Genomic DNA, 26,264 nt, shown 5'->3' with positions numbered 1-26,264 from the left:
AGGGCTTGGAAAGCCAGGTAAAAAAAACACCAGGAAATAAGCCAAAATCGTACTTACAGTTCTTGAATAAGTGAGTTATTAAAAATTCTGAGTTATTCAGGATGGGTTACTGGAGAGAGGCAGACATTATGGGTGTTGACTTCAGGAATGAAGGAAATAGTCTGCCTTTTTATTATGGAAAATTTCAATCAAACCCCAAAGGAGAGAGCCTAGTATAATGATTTCCCATTGAACCTTATCACCTAGCTTAAAGTTTGAGAAGCACTATTTTAAAATGAATTTCAGATATTAAGTCATTTTCACTTGTAAAACGAAGAGAATTTTGATTAAAAAAACAAAACAAAAGCTTACTGATGTTCTAGACATGAAGAGTAGAAGAAGAGAACTGAATCAAAAATGATTTCAAGGTATCAAATCTAATTGCTAGAGAAGTTGAAGTTATCACCAATAGAAATCAGGAGGAGAAATTAGTTTAGAGAAGGGAAAACCAAGAGTTTCATTTTATTGGCCATTAAATTTGAAAGAATTTTAAGACTTGCAAGTAAAAATGTTATAAGAGATGACTGAACCAGAGATGAATATGCTAGAATCATAACCATAAAGGTAAGGTTGGTAAACTGAAGGAAACGAGTTTTCTGAGGCAGAGTATGGGGGTGAAAGAGCAGAGGTCCATTGTCTAGCTTTTGAAGGCAAGAAGAGAACTAGGAGCGCACACTGTCACATAAACCAAAGGAAAGAATTTTAGGAAGGAAAGGATGATTATTCAGAAGATGTGAGATCATGTCCCAGCTTTGACACTTGCTGGCTGGCTGATTTTAAGCTGCTGATATAATTTAGGGTTCAGTCAAGAAAATGGCAGCCACCCTATGTATTCTACCTGCAAAAAATAATCAGATGTAGAAAATGCTCTTTTGTAATGCCTTCAGACACTTAAAAGGGATTGTGTATAAAGAAATAGCGAAAGGGTCCAGAAGATTCAAGGACTTTGTCACTCATTTTTGCTTTAGACCATGTCCAGCTAGGTAATAAGCACGGTATGAACTGTTGTTAATTTACAAAGAAGCAGAAATTTAAAAAATAAAAACTGGGGGCCGGCCCAGTGGTTAAGTTCGCACGCTCTGCTTCGGCAGCCCGGGTTTTGCAGGTTCGGATCCCAGGCGTGGGATCAAGCACCAAGCTACGCACTGCTTACCAAGCCATGCTGTGGCAGGCATACCACATATAAAGTAGAAGAAGATGGGCACGGATGTTAGCCCAGGGCCAATCTTACTCAGCAAAAAGAGGAGGACTGGCAACAGATGTGGGCTCAGGGCTGATCTTCCTCACCAAAAAATAAAAAAATAAAAACCATAAAATCTCCAAGCAACTGTCAAAAGCCCAAGAACTTTACTTGGAAAGAAGTCTTCAGTTCCCCATTTAGCACATAATGACATGAAAACTAAGAATCTGAATATCTGTCCATATCACACGAGAAACAGCAAATAACTTGGAGGTAAGAGAAGGAAAAATGGAATTTAAAAGGTGTGTGGGAACTTTAAGAACTAGATGGCAGAGGAAAAGGAAAAATGAACAGGCAAACACAAAAATCAAAAAACAGTATGACTGTTTTGGGACTGGCACAGGAACAAACTCTTTAAACACTTTAAAAGATTTGTAGAGCACTTACTGCAATTCATCACAATATGATCAATGTTCATAATGACCACTTTTAAGTTTTAAGATGGTAAATTTCACACTACCTCATTAGGGGGAAAAAAAGCAAAACACTTCTCTTTTCTTCAGCTGTATCCATGCATTCAACGTTTTCTACTGATAATATTGCAACAGGTAAGAACAGGTGACTGCAACAGCACTCTCAGGCAACTTGAATGAGCTTTTCAGCAACTTACTGTAACATAAAAGCCGGGACTACCTGTATCCTCGAAATCTTAAATTTGAAGGAACCCAACACACCATCTCTTACCCTAAAAAATCCCTGGCAGATGATTCTCATTGGGAGTTTCAGAAGACAAGGAGCTTACTCTTTCATGAGGGAGGCCATCTTACTGTTGAACAGTTCTCATTGTTAGTTTGCTAAAATTAGTTTGCTTTGCTGTAGCAATCTTTGTCTTCCCTCTGTGCAGGATGTAATCAGTCTATTTCCCATTATATTTCAAGTCACTTCTTAATCTGCTCTTTACCAAATTAGATATCTCCTCTTTGTGAAAGGCCCTCTTAAAATGGGGCACCCAGTATCACTGATTGCCTATTATATCTGGGATATAAAAGGAGTCCCTTTTTTTTCCCTAATATTAAAACTTCAAACATGATCAAAGTATAGAGAATAGTATAATGACCTCCCATATTCCCATTATCCAGATCCACAATTATCAAGATTTTGCCATATTTGTTCCATCTATCCCTTTTTTCTTTTGTCAAAGTGTTTTAAAGGAAGATATCATGCCATTTTATCCCTATACTTAATATGCATCTCTAAAATATATGGATATTTGTTTACATAATCACAGTGCCAGTATCACATCTAATAAAATTTATAATTATTCGTTAGTATCATTTCTCAGTCCATATTTAAATATCTCTAATTGATTTAATGGAGTCTTTTTATAGTCAGTCAGAATCAGGATACAAAAGAACTTACACATTGTATTTGGTTGTTATGGCTCTAAAGTCTTATTTAGAAGAGTCTCCTCTTTTTTCCCTCAAGTTATTGACTTATTATAGCTATCCTATAGAATGTTCTGCATTCTGCTTCCTTGTAGTGTTAAACTAAACCTCTATCCCTATATTTCCTGTGAATGGAAGATGACTCTAGAAGCTTGATTCAGTTCAGGTTTAGTGTTTTGGTAGTAATTCTTCATGTGAATGTCATGTTGCATCACCCGGGAAGCATGCTACATCTGGTTCTCACTTTTAGTGATGCTAAGATTGATTAATAAGGCTTGGGTATGACAACCTGATCCCTTCATTGTGAAGTTCCTCATCAACCTTTCATCTGATGGTTTCATCCAATAATGATCACTGCCTGAATCAGTTGTTTCCTCAGGGGCTACAAAATGATGATTCTTTAATTGTTACATTCCTTTCACATCTTTTAGCTAGAATTCTTCTGTAAAACAGAACTTTCCCTTATCAACTAGGACTATCTGGTTACTATGAAATATAGTTTGCAGAGGAAATAGGACCTGTATTTTAAAGGAGATCAGTGGAAGTGCCTTAGGAAGAAGTAAAAGACAGACTGGGAAGACAGGGATGACAAATAGATCTACATTTAATTTTCCTCTGAAAATGGGTTCCATATTGTCATGAAGTTAGGAAACCACTAGTATAATGGAAGGAGCCTTGGAATAGGAAATTATGCAACCTGGGTCCTGGTTACTTTAACTAGAAACTATGGGCTTATCCTTTCACTTTGCTCCTAATTAACCAATCATGGGGTTCTCAGTACTTTATATTCATTCCACTTCTTTCTGTTTTCTTTTTCACTGCCCAAGTTTGGGCCACTAACACCATTCACCTAGATCATTACTATGGGGCCTCCTAGCTATTCTCCTTTGGTCCAGTTCTGTCCCACTCTGGTTCATTTTCCTTCTTACAATTAGAGTAAACGTTACAAAGCTTAGATCTAATAATACCCAGCTTACAACACTTTAGACTTTAGACTCACATCTTCTCTCACGCTTTATGTTCCAATCACTCTGAAGTTCTTCCAATTCCCTGAATGTGTCATGTTTTCTCTTATCTATGGGCCTTTGCATTACTGTTTCCTCTGCCGGAAATTTTCTCTCTTTACTTGGATAACCAGCACTCGTTCTTCAGGTTCCAATTTAAATGGTACAGAAATCTCTGATTGTTTAGACTACTCCAGGTTTTTGTTATACACTCTTAGAGTAACCTGTACTACTTTTTGGTACACACATCACAATTGTAATTATTTCTTTATTGTACTATGTTTGTTTTGTTTGCCACTGTAACCCAGCATCTTCACACAAGGCACATTCTAGACATTTAGTATTTATTTGGTGAACAAATAGTTCCTAATATCAACTTAAAACACTAAAAACCAAGGTGAAATGAAATGGTACCTGCTGTGGCATTTTCAGCGTGATTCCATTCTCTGTGCTCACTGATGTCAGAGTGACAGATACTACCAGGAAAGGGTGAGGAATGTAGCGTGACATGGAGACTTCCTGAAGAACCTGAATACTAGCAGTAGTATTTGGACTGCAAAAAAGAAAAAAAAAAAGAAAGAAATCCACACACCTCAACAACAATGCTAACAAGGTTTTTTTCCTTTTCTGTTATTAACAGCATTAGATTTCATGCTTATGGAGGACCCAAATGCCTTCTACCCATCGTTCCCTCCTCCCCAGGTGTCCTTCAAGCAGCAGACTGACAAGGTTGAGGCATCCAAAGAACATACATGGAGACGAGGTAGAAAAAAGGGGAATAAGAGGTAGAAGGGAAGAAAAAAACTGAGAAGAAGCTATAGGAATAGCTTAGTTGGTTGAGAAATAGCTGGTTAAAGGATATGGGTTCTGTCTGGGGCTAGTAAGGTTTCTTAATGTGTATCTTTACATTACTCCTCAATCACTAAGCTACTTCAGCAAATACACACTTTATGGCTGTTTAAAAAAAGAAACACACAAAAATCATCTGAGAGCAAAAGAAAACTCAAGAGGTATGTCTAAATGCTGCAAGCTGACCAGATGCCAAGAAGAATATAGGCAACACACAGCAGCAACAGGACTGCCATTTTTTTCTGCCCCAGACTACAGCCGTCTAGCTCAGTGGAAATGTGAGTGAGTCTGTTAAGGACATGCTTCGTAAGGCCTTAAAGCTGTGGAACTCAAATTTCCCCAAGTTTCTGCAACAGTAGGACAGTTAGTAAACACTTGTTTTCAAGGTTTTGAAAAAAAATCTAAGAGTTTACTTTATTCCAAACTAGATTTTTTTCAATTGAATCCATTAAGATTAGCTGAAGAGGTTAGTGCAGGCTCTTCTATCTAATCTATCTATCTAAAAAATAACTGGTAGCTATTAACTAAGAAATAACTACTATATGAATATCACTAATTAAAATTCCTTGCTTTTTTAACTCCTAAAACAAAGGACACTAAACATAGTTAGAATAACTGTTTTGAGAAAATGAAAACTACAGAGGAAACATGATAAATAGGAGCAAAAAGTGACCTGTCATATGCTATACACTTACCCATCAGATTTTCTTTCAATACTGTAAAGGCATATTGAACAGTCTGCTCTAAATACTATTACCATGTCCCGAAAGACACTAAGCAGTAATGTTTCTGCTTGTGCTTTGGTGACGTGAGCAAAGGCATTGTCCAGATTTGATGTTCGCAAGTAAACTCTGAGCTGAAGGATACAAAAATAAAGAAAACTGTAAAAACAAGATGCCTACCATGAATGACTACACACTTCAGACATGCTGTTTTTTTAATCCACTTTTTTCAAGTAAGAAGAGTTAAAAGACTAATCTGAGCATTAATAATAAATGGATAATATTTATATTTTGACAAGGTATGCTCATTCTACAAATAACCAAAAGATGAAGTGATCAAAACTGTGAATGTAGTATTACAAAATACTCCTTTAGGCCTCTATATTTAGACTTGATATGAGGAGACCAGCAGTTTCTCAAAAAAAAAAAAAAAAAAAAAAAAAAAGCACAAATCAATAAATTAATATATCTCTAAGGACAGCCATCCTTATACTTTTCTGCTTTTAACTATTTTTTATTATTTACAAACTTTATAGAGAATGTCTAACAGCTAATACCCTTAGAGAAAGTTATCTCAGGAGTCCCAATTATCCTTTAAAATTTTTTTTAAAAGTAGTAACCGGAAATGAAAATTCCACTTAAAAACGCCAAATTCTTGATTAAAAAATGTTTTGTTCATTTTCCAATTGATTATTTTTATATAAAACCAAATAGTAGTGCTTAATATCTTTAAAATATAAAAATCTGTTATTTCTGAAAGAACAAAAACTTACCTCTTCTTGATGGTCACTTATATTATAACATGCAAGGACAATAAAATCATTCCACCACGCTAAGCCACCTGTCACAATCATATTTTGCTCCTTAAAAGAAAATAAAAACAACCATATTTACCTTTATTTATGCTGCCAGAAATTACAATAAGTAATACATTTATAAAATATTCCTAAGCAGACAATGAAATTATCAAATTATTTCTGCTCCACTCTCTATCCCTCTAATTAAGTATTACTGTAGGGCCTTTAAGATTGACATCCTATTCTGAAAAAATAAAAATTTCTGTAAGACAGAAAATATATCATTCAAAATAACTGGGTACCATATAACATCATTATTCCCACATTCAACAGACCCTGGTTTAATGTTTTATCATTTATCAGCTGCTTGACTCTGAATCCTAGTTTCTCTTTTATAAAATGGTTAGTAACAATAGTGCCCTCACTGGGTTGTTATACAAATCAATAAGATAACATTTGTGAAAGCACCTTAAAGTGCCTGGTATATAGTAGGCACTTATTAAATGTTAATTTCCTTCTCTTTTCCTATTTGATTCTTACAACATCCAACTGCACATGTTTGTATGCTACCCAAGTATTTATATCACACACAGAAAAGCAAGGAATGACCTCAAATTTTGTGGAAATTTACTCTGATCTTATTCTGATGAACTCAGCCTGGAATGTAAGAGTCAATTCTTAAGTTAAAGAATTATAGTGCCTCATGTGTGTGGTGATGGAATGTAATTAGTATTGGGTGGTGAACATGATGCGATCTATGCAGAAATAGAAGTATAATGATGTACACCTGAAATTTATACAATGTTATAAACCAATGTGACCGCTATTAAAAAAAAAAGAATTATAGTGCCTGATCTTAACGAAAATTAAAAACAAACCAACTATCTCAGTACAAAATCCTTTATCAAATATCAAGAACCTTATCAGAATTAACTCTTAGAAATAATCCAACATCATTTTTTAATATTTGATTTTATTTTTTAATAAGTAAACAATGGTTTACTTTATAGTTATTTCATATTGTAGTTCTCTTATATTTTGAGAAATAGGTTTTTAATTTCAAAAAGACTAACCTGGGTAATGTTTCCAAAAAGCTTCCATTTTTTGGTGAGTAAAGAGTAATGTGCAAAACCAAACTTGCCAACCACAGCAATATTCTGTCCAAGTTTGTCAATAGCTGAAAACTGATTTAAAAAAAATTAAAAACTCTTCCTTGCAAACTTATATACTTTATTAAGTATAAAGAGCTTAGTATTGTGTCATGCAAATAGACTATTAATAAATGTTTGCTAAATGAACTAAATATAAAATGCTAAATTTAAAAATCTGAATATTTATATACGTTACATTTGACCAAATTATAGATGTTAATATGCTAACAATGTACAAGGGATCAAGTATTAAAATTTTACTTTTATCAGTGTACCCACTGAAAGGCTCAATTCCCAGAATGCCACATGCAGCAAATGCTATCCAATGAAAGTTAACACCAGCAAAACAACTCACCCGTATAGGCCAATTGCTCTCTAGATAGATGCTGGAAATCTATAGAAAATAACATATCAGTTTGGTAAGACTTCTGAAATTAAGCATTAACATTACAATATGATATTCATTTTCCTGTACAATGTTTAAAGTGCTCCCAAATAATGAGTATTACTAGCAGAGTACTTGGAATTTACCATTTGTATACCAGCCAGTATTGCACATCTGTCTTAACCATTTCATCATAAGCTTCTAGACATCAGGATTTCCTTTTTTCTCTACACTGTTTTTGTTTATTTTAAATACTGAACACTCAAAAAATACAGACTGACAAAAGATTTTTAGAGAAGCACACACGAAGTCAGCCAAGAATTGTGTAGATGAACACAGTTTGGGTTTGCTGACCTGAACCATCACAAAACAACCTTATCTGATAAAATTAGAGCCTCAGCAAGAATTTTGTTTTTGTCTTTTAATGGAAATATTTTTATTTTTTTCTGATTAAAATATCAATATATGCTTATAAAATTTAAACAATATAAAAATGTACAAAGTACAAAATGAAATTCTTCTGTTACATCACTGCTCAGGGATAACCACTGGTTAGTTTTTATTCTATCTCTAAACAAACATCCATATACACGTAAAACTGTGCATAAGCCACTATTTTTTTTTGAGGTATTCAATTTATTCAGCCAAAAGAACTTTTAATATATTACAGATATTAACTCTTTATCTGCAACCTAAGTCATAAATAAATATACCTTCCTATGTGGTCCGTCTTACATCTTTGTACCTGGTGTCCTTGTATCACTCTAATAAGAATTTTAAATTTAAAGAATCCTCTGTGAGATATTAATGTAGATTAAGTAAATTCTAGCTTTATTGAGACTGTGATCTCTCTACTAGCCTACTGATTAAGTAGTTTTCATGAGCACATGGTGAGTGCAGGGTGAAAATCAACGACAGCACAAGGGAAGAATCTTCTGTTCCTAGAATAAGAGAACCTCCAATTTATTCTAATTTATTTTTGTTTTACTCAAAGAAAAACTATTACATATTTAAAAAAGAAAGTCAAATTAAAATGCCAAGTAAATACAATCAAATCCAATAAGATTCTTTGTGTAATGTGAAGACAAAACAAAAATCAAATAAAAATAATATGCTGAAAACATCTGTATTAACTTTGATAAAATTTATTCATAAAACTATTTTTGTTAGACTTCACTTATTATCTAGTAATTCAACCTGAAATCTAAGTAAATTAAGCTTTTAGTACATCAGGAAGTTCTTAACCCTAGCACTGGTTTATGGAAGCCTACCTTACAGAATTAAAGATATGAGTGTCATGATATATTCTTGAAGAATGCTTAACTCTTAACAGATATGCTGTACCATTCGTTCCAATTAATAAAATTCACTATAATGGGTAAAATTAGTTCAGAATAATGCTAATCTGAGGTAATGATCAGATGGCAAAATAAAAGTTGGAAGTAGTCTTGTTAGGAGGCTGTAATGAAAGGATGTACCCGCAGTACTGTTGGGCTAGCCCACCCATGACACTAAAACCCACTTTCCCCAAACCTTGGTGTTTCATAGGTACTTATGAAATGTGGGGGTGGGTAAAGTGTGAGGTGGGATCTCACTGACAAAGTGGATTCCAACATGAAGAGTTTCTAATCATGGGAACCAAGGTTAAACCTTATGACATGATCACACTGATGAATATCTGTAGCAGAAAACAATTTATTCTTTGAACCTCCAAAAGTGCGTGAGGTGCCACAAATGGCAAATGGTTTATTGTCAAAACTCAAAATTTAAGTTTAAAATGAAGTTTTATTTCTCATGCAGATGCTATGAAATAAGAACAAAACTTTTTCTCCAGTACGTTACCTTTATTGATCTATGCGTCACCTGAACTTTGAGCTCTACCCCTAATACTGAGAACAGGAAGTGGCAGAAGTAAGGAAAGAGGCAGCTAATGAATAATGAAGAAACTCAGGTCTGGTATGCATACTCAGGGCACAAAAGTCATGCCACATCACTGGGAAATGAAGGCCAGGGTACAGAATCTCTACTCTTAACATCTTAGGATTTTTCAAACTCTCAAAGAAACTAAATCTTTCTTTCTTCCCCCTTAAAGTCATTCTGCTAAAATCCTGTCTCCTGCCTGTACTACTTTTGTCTTTAACTGGTGAGACTATGAAAGCCATTCTCCTAAGCAGATCTGATCTGTGCCAAATACCATGTCTGGTACACTTGATAACTGCAGAAATGAGAACAAATTGTTTATAAATGAAATAGTCTTTAAAATCCTCTCTGTTGACATCCCTAACGTAATGCCTGATACATTATAGATGCTTATCTCCCACATTTTGTGAAGCTTATTCTTTCCAAATAGTTAACCATAAAACCAACATTTCAGAACACTGGATGATAATGATTCATGGACCTTTCAAAAACAAATGTTTATATCACACAAAATACTGAGTATTAAAATAAATGGCAGTCCAAGAAGGAACACGACCTAAAACCATAAGGCTGTTGTTGCTGTTTTTTTTAAATTTCACATTATTTGTGCTCTGTCAACAAACTACTTTCAAAACTTAAAAAACTTATAGCTAGAAACACTAAATTGAAAAAAAACAAACAAAAGGGCTAGCCCTGTGACCTAGTGGTTAAGTTCAGCGTGCTCTGCTTCAGCAGCCCGGGTTCACAGGTGCGGATCCTGGGCATGGATCTATACCACTCACCAGCCATGCTGCGGGGGTGACTCACATACAAAACAGGGGAAGACTGACACAGATGTTAACTCAGGGCTAATCTTCCTCAAGCAAAAAAAGAGGAAGATTGGCAACAGATGTTAGCACAGGGCAAATCTTCCTCAAAAAGCACCATCTCTACCAGCAGCTACTAACCCTGCTTCTGACAAGTATGTATTTGTGTTGTTTTAGTTAAAGGAAAAAACATAATTAACAGAGAATCTTCTCATCGGAAAACCAACGAGTGTAAGGTAGAAGGCTTAAACAAACAAAAGATCCAGTAGTCTAGATGAGGAACAGACAGAGCAGCAGAATTAGTTGGAGCTCATTTGATGAACTCTAAGCTGTACAAGAAGCATACAAAGAATAAATCACACAAAGAAAGCCACTTGGATGGAGGATGTGGGCACTTATCCTAGACAAGAGCATATGCTGAAGAGGGAATTGAATTAAACAGGCACCCTTGTGCTTCGGGGAATCATTACTAATGGCTAAAAAGCCTAGAAGGTAAAGTATTAGCATTATATGGACACTGTAAACCACGCTACCAAAACACCACCACAACACGGCCTTGACTCATGTGGCTGCAGTGCCAGCAAACAAAGTATAGGGAAACTCCAAGTAAACACACTGCCAAATAGGCACATTCTAGGTTTTAGCTCAAGGTCAGCAGTATTTTAGATGATTCAACATTTAGTATCTAGGTTTTAAAACAGGTTAGATTGTTACTTTAATTTATATCTCAGTAAGGACAAGTCTGCCACTAATTGGCTGTGTGACCTTGGGCAAGTCACCTAACTTCCCTGAGCCTCAGTTTCCTCACGTATAAAATCCAGTTGGACTACATGATCTCTAAGGTCCTTCCAGCTCTAAAAATTCTATGAGTCTATTAAAACTTAATTGTTTGGGGAGTACAATTCTGGCATTATTTTTATTAGTTTTAAAGAAACTGAAGAAATTAGGTACAGCTAAACAAGTTCATCTTTCTGAATATTTTAGATATCTGAAGAACAGAATGACAGAAGAATCTTACTAGTACCTACTTTGTCTAAAGTTGTAATATCAGTGTTATATGCTTCTAATATGGGATACTTCACAGATGGCTAAGAATCACAGAATCACTGAATTTTTGAGCTGGAAGGAAATTCAATTTTTGTTATTGCCTGATGGATTTTTGAGTTCCAGACCTACCTTCTTTGATCCTCTGCTCTACTTGGCTCTCTGGCAACACAGACCTGGCTAGGCAGAACTGGCATTGATGCTAGGTCAGTGTAGAATGAATAGTTCAAAGTATGGGGAAATGAAAATAGCAGAGAAATGGCTATAGGAGAGAAGGGAGCAGTGGAAAATTTTAGTCAAGGAAGTAGCTGATGCAGTTTTATTTAATAATTGTTACTAATTATAAAATGGTATGCACATTGTTTGATTTTATGAATTTATTAATGTAAGTTAAATATATTTTCTTTTAGGGTATACCACATGTCAATGTAGGAGATATTCCTCCTTTAATTTTTCACATAATGACCATTCTTCTGTCTTTCACTATCTTCACTCAAAGTCAACTGAAAAGAACATGGGAGCTGAAGTAAGCTAGTAAGGTAAAAGTATAGAATGTAGAAGTAAGGTAAAGAATAAGGGAAATAGAAACTGACTAAAAGAAACTAATCCAAGAGTAGGCTCTGAGGTACCTAAGAAACTTTGGTATCAAAAGGGGAAAGAAAACACTCAGGACTTTGAAATAGTGTATGAAAGTTTCTTTCAAGAAACTCCAATTTACTGATTTACCCAAATTAATTTTATTTGGTATCAAAATTCAGAATTAACTTCCAGGTTAAATGCCAATTTATCAGAATTACTAAAAGAAACTGCTAATTTAAAAGTTATGTCAGAATGAGTAAATACTATGGAACAAGATAAAGTAATAATAAAATTATTAACCATAAGGTTCTAGACTGATTACAAGTCTGCAATTTGGGTCCAAAGTCAGGCAATTAACCTCAGTGTGTCCCCATTAGGACCACACGGTCAGCTGCACGGGCTACTAATCGATACTGTCACTTTCCATGAAATAACTACACTTTTGCCTATACAAATCCAAGGAGCTAAATTTGTACCAAAAAAATACTGGAAGTAAAATACAGTTTTGCTCAATAAGAGTGCAAAACATAAACTTCCAGTTTTTGAAACTGTTCACTACTAATGGACTTTAAGCAGGTGGTCATACACACTACATCAAGTGGAAAGAAAAGAAGGAGAAGACAAGAGGACAAGAACACAGAAAAGCAGAAGAGAGACGTGACAGTCAAAAGGTTAAAAAGCTTCTCAGTTTTCTAAAGCAACTGATGAAATATTTTAAAATCTGCTCCATGTGCTATCTTACCAAGGGCTAAGCAATAGTCAACAGTAACTGATGACTTACCTGTACCACATGCCAATGCCGATGTCCAAGTAAAGTGCTTAAACCCTGAGACTCTAAACTGCCATCTGCAAATGGGCTCTTTTCTCGACTGGGCTTATGCTCAGAGTGTGCTGAAGAACTCCTGGGATTCTGGGTTTGTGAGGCTTCTCCACAGTTCAAGTACAATCGATCCTCCCCCTGAAGCAACACTTGCTCTTGATTACTCTAGACAAGGGAAAAAGGAAGCAGAGGGGCAAAGGAGGAAAGACAATAAAAACAACTCAATATTAGGTGGGGGGAAGTAAGTAATATATCAACTTAGTTTTATTATAGGAAATGTACCATATATCTAGAAGCTGATTTTCCTTACAAAGAACTAGACAAAATTATCTCATGCACTGTTATAGAAGGAACAAGCAATATTTTAATGATTACTTCCCAGTGTAACTAAATCTTTGTTAAAGTCTGTTTTATCATATAGAGTCCAAAAACGTGCCCAGGTTTACAACTGCTACAGCAGTATCTTTTATTACTACTTCAAAATGGCCATGCTATGAGAGATTTTCTATCTGAAAACTGAACACAACTACTCATTGTCTACAATTTACAAACTAGTTTCACATGAACTACCTCATGAATGGTGGTAAGCAAACATGTCTGGTCAAACAGTGTGTGTGTATGCTCACCCATGTGCCCACATGAAAGAAGGAGGGGTGGACTGGGAATAGGAATAACTGGATGCTGCAGCATCTTTTAAGCCACGGAAGGTTTAACCAGCAGAGGAGGAAGAGTAGCCTAAGTCTGTTGTCCTGGTTCAGAACAATGATGAATGCCTGGTTAGTGCCAAGGACTGTGCCAGGTTCTGAGGATATTTAGACAAATAAGACAGTTTCCACTCTTAGTGATTATGCCCTGGTTTTCAATTAGAAGGCCAGTGTTCTCAAACATGGTGGATTCTTCACTGACTACTCAAATCAGCCAGATCAGCACCCCAGCCCCTCACATTTCCATTGTAGTCCAAATGTTGTCTCGACATAAAACTCAAGGGTGCTTTTAAATTATTATTTAGGATGGGGGAGGCGAGGGACGAAATACTCTATTCTTGTTTCTCTGGGGATCCTTATTCTTCAACTGCAGTAATGAGATCTGAGATTCAGGATATTTTCACATTCTTTCTCAATGTGTCATAAATTTTAAATTAGACACTGGGTGCACCAAATATTTAAAAACCCACTGGTGGTAGATATTATGATATGCACTAACAGGTAACATATACTATTATTATATATTAATGATATTAGTATAAGTTATTTCAAAATGATAAAACATGATGTGTTTATATTATAATTTGGGGCAGTGTTTCCCAAAGCAGGTTCCTAGGCATATTTTTTTCCAAGTGTTCCTTAAAAATTCAGTTAAATAGTTTGGGAAACATTGTTTTTTTATATACCAACTCCTGGATTTTCATGGTGCACATTAGCATGTTAAAGACTTTGGAATTCTACAATAAAGAAATCTCTAAAGCTTTAACTCCTTTATTTCACACTTAAATGACAATAGAATTTTTTCTTATCCTGCGTAATTGATCTCTCTCATAAGCAGTGTCTGGTGGAACACAGTGTGGGAAATGCTATTCAGATAAAGACCAAATTTTATTCAAGTTATTCAAGTAAATGTGTAAACAATGCTTTCCCTCAAGTTGCTGTGATTCTATTAAAAAAAACCCAAAAACCAAAACCTGCTCAGAAGTAAAATTTTGGTGTAAATTTAATATAAATTAAAAAGAAACACAATAATCACAGAAAATAGACAAAAGAAGATAACACGCCAATTTTAGGAGTATACTCAACATATCCATGTCATAAGAAAGAGCCTGATATTCTAATATGAAAGCCACTAAAAAAAAACAAAACAAAACAGAGTTTTTATTAAATAAACTTACCATACAAGGGTTTACAGTGAGTACACTCTTGATAAACTGAAACAGCAGAATGCCAGGCTGTTTAACTATACTCTTGGGGTCAGCCTCAATTTCAGTATTTTGAGATCCAAATCCGCTGATTACCCATAGGTGATAGCCTTCCGCACCCCAGCTCTTGGAGAGAGAAGGAGGGGGGAAAAAAATCAAAGCAATAAAAAGTTTCTTGTTATCTTTTCCTAGCTTCAAATATTCAAACTCCGAAATAACCAACAATAGCATTATTAATAACTTCTGAAGTTTGGAGAAACCATGAGGGACAACACAGACAAGAATCATACCTACATCTACTACATCTTAGCTATCTCTAGTGGAAACCACCAACACTGCTCTCTACCTAAAACAATGAAAACACTACATACCAATCTTAGCTCGAAATCCTAAGAAACGCCTACTGCTCTCTGTAACTTCTCCATTTAATTTAACCGCCTCTCAAATACAGTCATGCGTTCCTTAACGACAAGGATAAGTTCTTAGAAATGCGTCCTTAGGCGATTTCCTTGTTTTGTGAACATCACAGAGTATACTGAAGGGGAATGAAATTTACCACCCCAAAATGCGTCTCCTTAACGTGAGGATTATTTTAGGCTGATTATTTTTAAGAAACAAAGACTCAGGAAATTTTTCTTGTTACCTCCCCCGTAACTCCCTAAAAGAATTCAGATTAAAAAATCTGTCTCAGGAAGCGAACTATCACCTTAGCATAACATGAACTAGGTGGTAGACAAGGAAGAACCTAGAAAAGCCCATTAATTGGGCTCCCATCTGTGTTCTTCTGTTTCTGTGTAGCCAAATATTTGTTTTCCAAACGTTTGCTCCTTTTGACCTACCTGTGAATTACCTTCCTTCCCTTTGAAGTCCCTGACTCTCCCCACTCCCAATAACTTTTTTTAGCTGAGGATGGTATTTAAGGTGGTGGCTTTGGCCATCTTGGCAAGTTACCGTGGCAAAGTTTTCCTGGGTTTCTCCTATGTATACATATTATTAAACTTTTGTTTTTCTCCTGTTAGTCTGTCTCATATTAATTTAATTCTTAGACCAGCCAGAAGAACATAGGGTAGAGGAAAATTTCTTCCTCCCCTACAGTACTTACACAAACCTAGATGTTATAGCCTACCACACACCTAGGCTATATGGTACTCATGTTCCGGGACCACTGTCATATACGTGGACCGTTGTTTACCTAAATGTTGTTATGCAGCGCATGACTGTACAAAGAAATTCCTTACAGAGGAAGATCCATGTTATCTAGCTGAAGCTTGACAAAGAACCACCCAAAACAGTTGCAGTTTTGTACAGAGCAAAGAACAGTGGATTGGAAGCTAGGAGACTAGAGTTTTCATTCCAGCTTGACTACCATTTTGTTGTATTACCTTGACCAAGTTACTTGGTTTCTCAGAGTATAAGTTTTCTCCCCTATAAAATGAGAAGGTTCAAATAAATTCTCCAGGCCTAGGCAATTTTAATATTCTATAACCACAGTGCACAATAGTTTTTTTTTCTTTTTCTTTTTTTTTTTAAGATTAGTGATTCCCAATCTACAAGACCGAGAAAATAGTAACGGCGGCAGGGGGAAAGGGGAGGGTCCCCCTGAATTGTTGCAAAATTTCAAAAGCCTAATAGAAGTTTTGCTTTCCCATGATAAAAGTTGCACAAGCTAAGTAAAATGCTTAGATTCTTAGTTTGTGACTGAAATATCAACTAAGTGAGGCTGATAAACACTGGTTGTTGCATGCCATTCAGAAGTTCTGATCGGTAGTTATAGAAATGGTGTTTGTTCAAAAACGTTTAAAATATGCAGGTAGGGAGAGACATCAAATGGGGTCCTTGGTGGTGAAAGGTTGGGAACCACTATTTAAGGCAACCGTGGTGGTTTTAATTCTTAGAGAAACCCAAGATCAGAAAATGTCTTCCTCTGTAGAGCAAGAGAAAAAGGGAGTGTGATAAGCTTCATAGCTACTAATTTCACAAAGATGGTACATAGAGGGGCTATAGTAAGAAAATGTGTTTATGTTAAGACAGGGGTTACACCTCATTGCCTTCTACAGCAACTCTTTAAAATAGGTAATAAATAAAAATATTGTTACAACAGTGACTATAATTCTCTTGACACACATCTATGGAAAGCTTTAAAAATATGCTGAAATAATGCACAAGTGCATGTCCTCCAAGAAAAACACCCAAAGAGCATTTTACTTTATGTTAAAAGAAAAGAAGGCAGGAGAAGTGGGCACTGGTGAGTCACATAAGAAACAGAGGTAGGCTTTGGAAAAACAAAGCCCTAATTTGAACAGTCACCATGTTCACAAAGATGTCAGTGGCTTGCTGGATACATCTAAGCAAAACCAAAATCCAATACTGAAAATCGGGCAGCCTCCTGATTTTTAAAAAAATACTTTCATCAAAGCAAGAACTATATAAGAGTTTGCTGAGACTAAAATAGTTTTGTAATTTTATCAGACCAACATGAGAGAATAAGCAAGAAGAAAACTCCAAGTTTTTTATACCATACCAATATTTTATATAAAGTACTTACCATAGAGTTGATCTTAAGGGGATCTTTTTTGGTACCATCAGACCTATAACTGAAACAGAATAGAAACCTAATTAAAAAGAGTCTTCTAATTACATATAATAGTCTTAATTTTTTAAAAATCAAAGTGATTTTGTTCCTTCAAAACAGAAATACATAATAATGCATGAAATATGAGACTGCTGGTTAATATACCTAGGTATATCACTGAGACACAGTCTTCCAATCCTAAGGAACTTAACAGGGTCATGCAGTTTGGGAAGGTGTATTCATTTTGTCAGGACCGAGGTTCAGGGTAGTATATGAAGTGGGCAAAAATATCAACCCATTCCTATCAACCCACCGGATTAGCCTACATTAACCCAATGAGATAATGTAATTTTCCATTTTCTACTAGTTATTTATATACATGGCTTACCGCTCTTAGAAGGCAGAACCATGTTGGATTTAGCCTTGAATCTAATATGCTATCATATATACAATAGGGGTTCAATAAACAAATGCATTTTTATTGAATGAACAGTCAGTTTTAAGAGGATGGATGTTTGGAGAATCAATACATTCTGAACAAATTAATTCTGAACCTTACCAATTGTTTTGGGCCAAGAGTCTAATAAAGCAAAGGGGTAGCTGTATGACACAAAGTTTCTGTGTGTGTATATTGTCTGGGAGATAATGGAGCAATTTTATCTAATATTGACTCACGCAAAATCTCCTCCAAGTGTGCAAATCAGCTGGGCTCCAAACACACTCCATAAAGAAAGGCCTCCATACTCCCAGGTCACTATTACAACACTATTGTCAGGAGACCATTTGACCAATTTAACAGCTCCTGTTTTGTTCCAAATGTCTGTTAAGAAATCATGAGAAGAGTTAAAAATAAATGACTGCTTCAGAAATACTTAGTATTTTTTTATAGTCTATATCTTCAAGGGAAATAAGCAGAAAGGTATGTCTATTTCAAATAACGAGATGAACCCTGCTCATTTAGGGCTATTTAAATCAGTAAAGCCATTAGTCTGGACCTGATCTAAGCAGAATACACTCAGTGCCCAAGTGATTGATAAGAAGTGAAAGCCGTTTCAGCCACTATTAGCTTGAATAACTACAACTGTGTAGTCTTAAAATCTCTGGCTTTGGGCAAATCAGTTTCTGTAAAATGGGGGCTAATAGCTCCCTTGAATAATTCAACATTGAATGTCAAAAGTACATTGCAAAGTATGAGGTGTTTTAAAATGTAAAATAATATTTTACCACTAACTTCATGCTCCATTGGCAATATCAGAGGGATCCAAGTTAAAATAAATTGAAATTTAATCTTACACTAGGATTAAGTAGGTAAACTCCAGCTTGAGTACACCAAGGTGCGCATATCTTTTTTTAACTAATAATAGTTCTTTTGATGCCATATATAAACACTAAAGGAGAAAATTTCATTGTGTAGTAAAATCCAAGTTTCTTTACTGCAGAGCTAAATGAAACCTGCCAGCATTTCCCATCAGCAATTCAAAAAAATCTGTAGTATCACTTTCTTTAAAAATAAAATTCTTTCCATTTGCAGTATTAATAAATTTTTGCTATAAGTACATTTGCTACAAAGGGGAGATATATAGATTTTAGCCTACAGAAGACAGGCTTAGTTAACAGAGTAAGAACTTTTTTCCTCCGCCTATGTTTGAATCCTCATATTAGCATTTCCCACCATAATTCATGTATATGAATAACTGTGTTATTTATGTAGATGAAAAATAAATGGGAACATACGTAAGAAACTTCACATCTTATTAGTATACTTTACACTTGTCCAGGAGAAAAATTTAAAACCAAACCAAGAAGAAAGTACAAAATCAAACCAAAGTTTACAAAATAAAAGCAATTCCATGTGCAAGAAAAAAAATAAGATTTAGATGTGTATTTGCTGTCATGAAAAGATGTTAATGTTCACTGAAAATGATAGGTTATAAATGGTATTCTCATTACCCCATATAAAAAAATATATACATATGTGCTAATATGCATATCTATTTTCCAAGCATTACACACATATTAAAATCTAGTTGCAGAAACATACAAAAAAATGTTAATAATGGTTAACCTAATCTTCAGGTAGCAGGATTACAGGTAATTTATCTAGCTGGTAACGTACAATGAACGTAGATTATGATAACTGGCGTAATGAGAAAAATGTTAAAAAGTAATCCAAAGACTTTCTGTTATAAAGCTGAACTTTCAAAATGGGAAGATCTTCAGGAGCCAAAAGAAAAGAGAAAACTGAAAGCAAGACTTTCAGTGCTTGAACTAAGGCAGCTTGGGGTGAAGTGTAGCGAGGGTGGAGAGGAGAAAGCTTGGAAATATAGGGATAGAAGGTTGGGATGAGACCCATAAATGACTAGGGAGTTGGGGTTTCCCATCCCTTACAAAGACAAAAAAGGGGTCTCAGGCCAGCATGAATCCAGAAATCAGAATGCAAGCTGCTGCATCATGTAAGGACTCTTGAAGCACTGCAACCTGTAAAAATTAGCCAATGGAGCCAGACGAAAACAAGGAATCTTGTCTCTGTTCAAGATGTAGGACAATACAAATCTCCCAACATTTTAAGCAGGTTTATAGCCTAAAGTTATATAACTCAAGGAGGCAGAATTCTCCCACAACAAAGACCACAAGAGTGGGAGTCAGTAGATAACCAAAGGGAGGGCCGGCCCCGTGGCTTAGTGGTTAAGTGCGCGCGCTCCACTACTGGCGGCCCAGGTTCGGATCCCGGGCACACACCGACGCATCGCTTCTCCGGCCGTGGTGAGGCCGCGTCCGACATACAGCAACTAGAAGGATGTGAAACTATGACGTACAACTATCTGCTGGGGCATTGGGGAAAAAAAGGAGGAGGATTGGCAGTGGATGTTAGCTCAGAGCCGGTCTTCCTCAACAAAAAAAAAGAGCAGGATTAGCATGGATGTTAGCTCAGGGCTGATCTTCCTCACAAAAAAAAAAAAAAAAAAAAGATAACCAAAGGGAGACTGGGCATTCCAAGAACCTGAGAAAAGAGAACAATCTAAAAAACTCAATACACTGCTGTCCAACAGAAGCAATCAATAGAACTTTCTCCAATGATGTAAATGTTCTATATTTGCTGGGTCTCATAGTTAGCCACTAGTTACATGTGGCTATTAAATATATAGATGTGACTATGCAACTGAGGAAATAAAGTTTTAATTTTCTTTAATTTCAATTAGTTTAAATAGCCACATGTAGATGGTAGCTACTGTATTGGACAGTATAACGTAAGTATGGATAAAAAAAATTAAACAGATAAAAGGGCCAGAAACTACAATCAAAATACATAGTACTCTGTTCTTGTAGGTTACAGCAAAAACTGTCCTTAGAGAGAAAAATATGCAGGCTTTTAAAGGGTATACAATAAGAATCATAAAAACTTAAGGAGCAAATTTCTATTTCTGGCACGATAGCAAATTAGACACCTTGAGACTCTCTACATTGAAAAAACTAAAATGTTGAAAAGAATTAAACATCTCAAAACAATCAAAAATATTGAGAGGCAAGTGAGTGTACAAAGTACTTTTGCCCTGAATTTTTCTGCCAAACCCTGGAGACCCTGACTTCCATCTCTGATTACTTACAGGAATCAGAGGAATAGGAGACAAAGGTCAGAGCTTGGCCAAGGCAGGCAATCTAATAGAAGATACCCACATAATGCTGGGACTACAAAGGGCTACATCCATAGTACAAGGGAGAATGAGAAATAAACTCTACCATGTGGAAGGTCAAGAAATAGCAAGGAATGCTTTGATGTTTCACGCACGGTACTGAATGGAAAAATAAAGAAGCTCTGCCGAGAATCGGCAACTGCAAGTCAGTCCTCATTGTGATTTGTAATTTGTGCAACATGTATGGTTCAAAAAAAATCTCAAACAGAGAATATAATGCAAAGGGTTCCAGATTGATGTAGCACTCCCAGGTGACTGGCAGAAATAAACACAAATCCTCTCCCAAAGAACTCAAAATCAATCTAGGTCTCAAAGCATTCACACAAATAAGTTTCAAGGAAAATAATCAGCTCTCAGTCAAAAATCCTAAAATACATAAAAAAATGAATGAGAACTCAAAGAACCAAGACAGCAGAAACAGACTCAGAAAGCCTTCAGATATTGAGATTAACAGAGAATATAAAAACCATTTTTTATATCTAAAGAAATAAAAGAGAATATTGAAAGTAGGAGCAGGACGCATACAGATTAGAAAAGAGTTAAATAAACCTTCTAGAAATAAAAAAATACAGTAATTGAAATTTAAAACTCAATGGACAGATTAAGCAGCATATTAGACTCAAATGGAGAGAATTAGTGTACTGGAAGATAGATATGGAAAAATTTTCTAGAGTTCAGTCTAGAGAAACAAAGAAATGAAAAATTTAAAAAGGTTAAGAAACATGCAAAAAAGTACAACCTAAGTCTGATTAGATTTCCAGAAAAAAGAGATTAAAGAAGAGGCAATATTTAGAGAGATAACGGTTGCGTATTTTTTTCAGAACAGTTGAGAGATATGAATCCTCAGACTCAACAAGTCTGAATTTCAAGTAGAAGAAAAAAAAAAAAAGTTATTCACCTTTCACATCACAGTGAAATTGCAGAACACCAAAACAAAGAGAAGGTTCTTAAAAGCAGTTAAAGAGAAAAAGCCCATCTCCTGAAAAGGAAATAAAACCTAACTGGAGACTTCCCAGTAGTAAGAATGAAACCCAAAGACATTGGAACTTATTCAATGTACAGAGATAAAATAATAGTCAATCCAAAATTGCATACCAAACCAAGTTAAACTATAACTAAATCAAAAGGGAAAAAAAATACATTTTCAGACCAAAAAAAAAAAAAAAAAAGAGCTTACCATCACAAAAACTTCACTAAATCAAAAGGATTATTTCAGGCAGAAAATGGTCTCAAGTGGAAGTTATGAGTTGTTAAAAGAAACGATGGGCAAAAATATTGGTATACACGTGGGTAACACTAAGTCAACATTAATACTTAAATATTCTAACGTTTAACTGAAATTATAACATGAGATACCTCAGCTTCCTCCTGGAGGTTAATAAGATTTTTATTATTGAATTAGGTTTGATGTAGATGGGCGCTCTTAATTTTTTTTTTGACATTTTTTTCTGGCCCCAAACATCAGAGAAATTTGTAGTCTTATAGCAATTATTCTTAATATGGGAGCATATCATTATCTGTACATTAAAAATGTTAAAAGAAAAAGAAAAAAAAGAGGACTCACCAGGATATTGTTTTGCTGTTAGCTCTAGTTTATGAGACAGCAGCATAGCTCCAGTGGTATTATCTATTGTATAAACCTGTACAGAACCACTGTGAAAAACAAACAGTCTTTTAGTGAAAAAAGGCAAATACAAATACAAAAAGCATTATTATGGGAACTATTATGTTCTGCTGGTAGGAGCGTAAACTAGAAAATCATTTTGTAAATAATTTGCAGTCATCTCATAAATTTGAACAAATGTATATCCTATAATCTAGCAATTTCACCTCTAGATATATCCCAGAAATAGCCTTAACAAGAGACACGTACGATGTTCATTATAGTATTGTACGTAAGTGCAAAAAAAGGAAAAAATCTGATTATTAAGAGAAAGGAAAAATAAACTGGTATATACGACATAACATTGAAAATGGATGCATTTAGTCACATGCAGTAAAATGGATAGCAAATATATATATATATACAGAGAGAGTGAGAGCGAATAATTCTGTTTCTATACAGTCAAAAAAACATTCAAACACATTTGTTTAGTTAGTTAACTAACTAACATTTGTTAGTTAAACACATTTGTGGTAAAAATACAACAAAGAGCTAATGTACACAAATTCCAGATTAGCGACTGCCCTGGTGGACAAAAGGGGAATAGTAAAGAAGAGGTGAAGTGGAGGGCTTCATCAGCACTGGTAACGGGTAATGTGCTATTTCTCATGTTAAATGGTAATTTACAGAGAATTTCATTTTATAGTTTTTTTATATCTTAAAATATCTACACATACGACACATGCTCTTTTGTGTATATGGTATATGTAATTATTTCACTAAAAAATCTTTACAAGGGTCAAATTTATGAAGGGCCAGAAACCAAAACTAAAAATCTACATATTACTTTCTAAGGTACATCTCAAAATTGAACTATAATGATTATTAAAAATACCATTTTTGCTTATGGAGCTATTTTTAGATAAAAAATTTAACACAAGTGTTGTTTTTAAAATACTTTTAAATCCATGGCTACTTTTGCACACATTAGGATGACACTGGCCTATGACTGCGAGAATGTTCTGGCACTTGTGTGTGCTCCTTTGTGTTAGGAGAAGTCAGGTGGTTTCCCCACAGCAGCTCTGATCCATTTCCAGCCAAGTCCGACTCTTCTCAAGGATTAAGCCTGGGACTAAATAAAATACCTGCAACAGGCCAGGTAGTTATCCCACAGGGCTGAAGTTATCCCACAGCTCACTGATGCTTTGTTTTTAGTTCTTTTTCCCTCTCTGTTTCATTTTGGATAATTACTCTTGCTATGTTCTTCAAGTTTATTAATCCTTTCTTCTGCAATGTTTGCTTTGGGTGTTTTTTATATCTTCTATGTTTCAGTTTAATACTCAAAAGGGACTGTCTACATCTCTCTGAAGTTCTTTGTGCCACTCTCTCCTCTTCGGTGTCTGTTCTGCAAGCCCTAGCTGCTTTGGTCTCCCCAGACTCTCATTTCTACTTACTCAACTCAGGAAATCTGCCAGGATCTGTCTCCCCATCCTCGTGCTGGTGCCCTGGAAACTCTCTCAAAGTAATTAAGGCTGGGGCAGTTATAGAGTTTTCTTATTTAGTTTCCCATCTTTCAGGGATCACTGCCCTTCCTTGCCCAATGTCCTATGTCTTCAATTCAAAATACCTGTTTCATATTTTTGTTCATTTTCTTAGTTGTTTCATGTGGGACACAAAATCTGATCTGCTATTCCATCTTAGTCAGAAGCCAAATGCCTGGAATAGATATCTTTCCAGACCACCTGCCCACTTAGACACCTTGCTGAAAGATAGCACTAAGTGGCTAGCAGGTATTTACTTTAGCTTTGCATTTGACAACTGTCAAGTGCTAACTCTGGGTTGCTGACCTCAACAAGTCACTGAGGAGTCCAAATATTTCTAATGTAAGGAATTAACTGCTAAGTCAATACACACAAAAGACTGACACTGACCCTTGAAGTATTCTACAGTGTCTATATTCTGTAAATTATTTTTCTTTCCATTTCTCATCAGCCCATTATAAGAGAAAAATACTTTTTCATTAAAAAGACACTACTACTTACTAACCTCAAAGCAAAAAACATCTCTATAATAGAGATATGGCTATTATCACCATAAGTGATCAAATTTGGCACCATTAACACCGGGACAACTGATATTATCGCTACATGATGCCATAGGAAGTACACAACATCACCTATGACAAAAATATTTAACCAGAATCTAATTAAACTATTAAATATAAAAGTAAGAGTTAAGTTGTAAGACAGATCCTCTGCAAACTGGCATTCTATAAGAAAGCTGACTTCTTACAAAAGTCTAAGGACACCAGCTACAGCCTACTGTTCAAGGCAATTAATCCTGGTAAGTGCTGGTGGATCAGGGCTAGAAGCCACTAGTCTGTCATGTCACACAGCTACAATCACCACTTTTACCCCAACCCATGATCATGCCAGAAGAAGAGCTGGTACTCTCCCAACGGATGAAAACTGAGGTGACTGAAAGGCAAACTGAGGTGACTGAAAGGCTGAAGGCCAAGATTCCACCTTCACTATCCTGGGGGAAGGGCAAGAGTACCTCTCCTGGAATAGACATCTAACACCTGGCCTTGCTAGATCCCTGGGTGCTAGCCCTGAATGTAAGCAATGTGGAACTGCACACCCACCACTGCTCCTGTCTCCGTGAGTTTCCTCTAAATGCTGATGTGCGAGCTTCCTAGTCATTGACTTTGACTGGCTCAGTAAGAACCAGTTTCAAGGTTCCAGTCATTACAGGTGTTAGAGAAACTAATTAAATGCCATTATGAGGAAACAATGAGACAAATTTGGAATGTAGGACATCCTATAAACAACTGACCTGGACTCTCAAAAAAGTTAACGGCATGAAAATAAGAAGAAAGGTGTAAAGATCGTTACAGGAAAAAGGTGACTAAAGAGAAATAACAACCAAATATAATTCATGAATGTTGACTGATTCTGGTCAGAACAAAGGTGCTATAAAAGAAATTTTGGAAACAACTGGGTTAATTTGCACATGAATTGAGTATTAGATCTAATTAGGGATCTATCATTAATTTTCTCATGTATGATAAAGATATTGGGTTTATATAAGAGAACGTCTCTTCCCCCCCCAAAAGCCCCAGTAGATAGCTGTATGTCATAGCTGCACGTCCTTCTAGTTGCTGTATGTGGGATGCGGCCTCAGCATGGCCGGAGAAGCAGTGCATCGGTGCGTGCCTGGGAGCCGAACCCGGGCCGCCAGCAGCGGAGCGCGTGCGCTTAACCGCTAAGCCATGGGGCCGGCCCATAATGTCTCTTTTTTTGGAAATCAAGAAATAACGTAAATGTCCATTAACAGCATATCGGACAAATTATGGTATATTCACACACTGGAACACTATTTAAAAATCAATCCAAAAAAATGATTTCAGCTACTGGCAAACATGGATAAATTTCACAATGTTGACTGAAAAGAAGCAAGACACAAAACACAAGATATGATTCTATTCATATAAAGTTCAAAATCAGGTAAAACTAAATTATGCTCTTTAGAAATGCATACATTGGTTTGGTAAAACTATCAAAACAAGGAAATGACTATCAGAAAAGACAGAAAATTGGTTACCTTTAAGCTAGTAGGGGAGGGGATGGGAGTTGTGACGAGAAAGTAGTAGGGGTAAAACTTATATCAGCTGGCAATGTTCTATTTCTTGACCCAGTTGTGAACAGATGGGTGTTTATATTAAAATTATTTGTAAAACTATGAATA

General features: G+C 35.6%; 1 protein-coding gene across 2 annotated transcripts in view; it reads right to left on the bottom strand.

Moving 5' to 3' along the window:
* The window catches only part of RIC1 (RIC1 homolog, RAB6A GEF complex partner 1), a 155,070-nt gene that overhangs the window by 13,591 nt on the left and 115,215 nt on the right, over positions 1-26,264 (bottom strand). For both annotated transcript variants that reach the window (XM_058565761.1, XM_058565762.1), the window contains exons 8-17: positions 22,479-22,567; positions 17,898-18,042; positions 17,196-17,244; positions 14,624-14,776; positions 12,703-12,906; positions 7,543-7,581; positions 7,110-7,220; positions 6,013-6,102; positions 5,213-5,373; positions 4,083-4,221 (exon numbers count right to left, since the gene is read on the bottom strand). In XM_058565761.1, coding sequence (XP_058421744.1) covers positions 4,083-4,221; positions 5,213-5,373; positions 6,013-6,102; positions 7,110-7,220; positions 7,543-7,581; positions 12,703-12,906; positions 14,624-14,776; positions 17,196-17,244; positions 17,898-18,042; positions 22,479-22,567 — 1,180 coding nt within the window. The remainder of the gene's footprint in view (positions 1-4,082; positions 4,222-5,212; positions 5,374-6,012; positions 6,103-7,109; positions 7,221-7,542; positions 7,582-12,702; positions 12,907-14,623; positions 14,777-17,195; positions 17,245-17,897; positions 18,043-22,478; positions 22,568-26,264) is intronic.

Source organism: Diceros bicornis, chromosome 22 (genome assembly GCF_020826845.1).
Source record: "Diceros bicornis minor isolate mBicDic1 chromosome 22, mDicBic1.mat.cur, whole genome shotgun sequence".
Lineage (NCBI taxonomy): Eukaryota > Metazoa > Chordata > Mammalia > Perissodactyla > Rhinocerotidae > Diceros > Diceros bicornis.
Note: the sequence above shows the minus strand (reverse complement) of the source record. Positions and strands in the feature narration are given on the sequence as shown.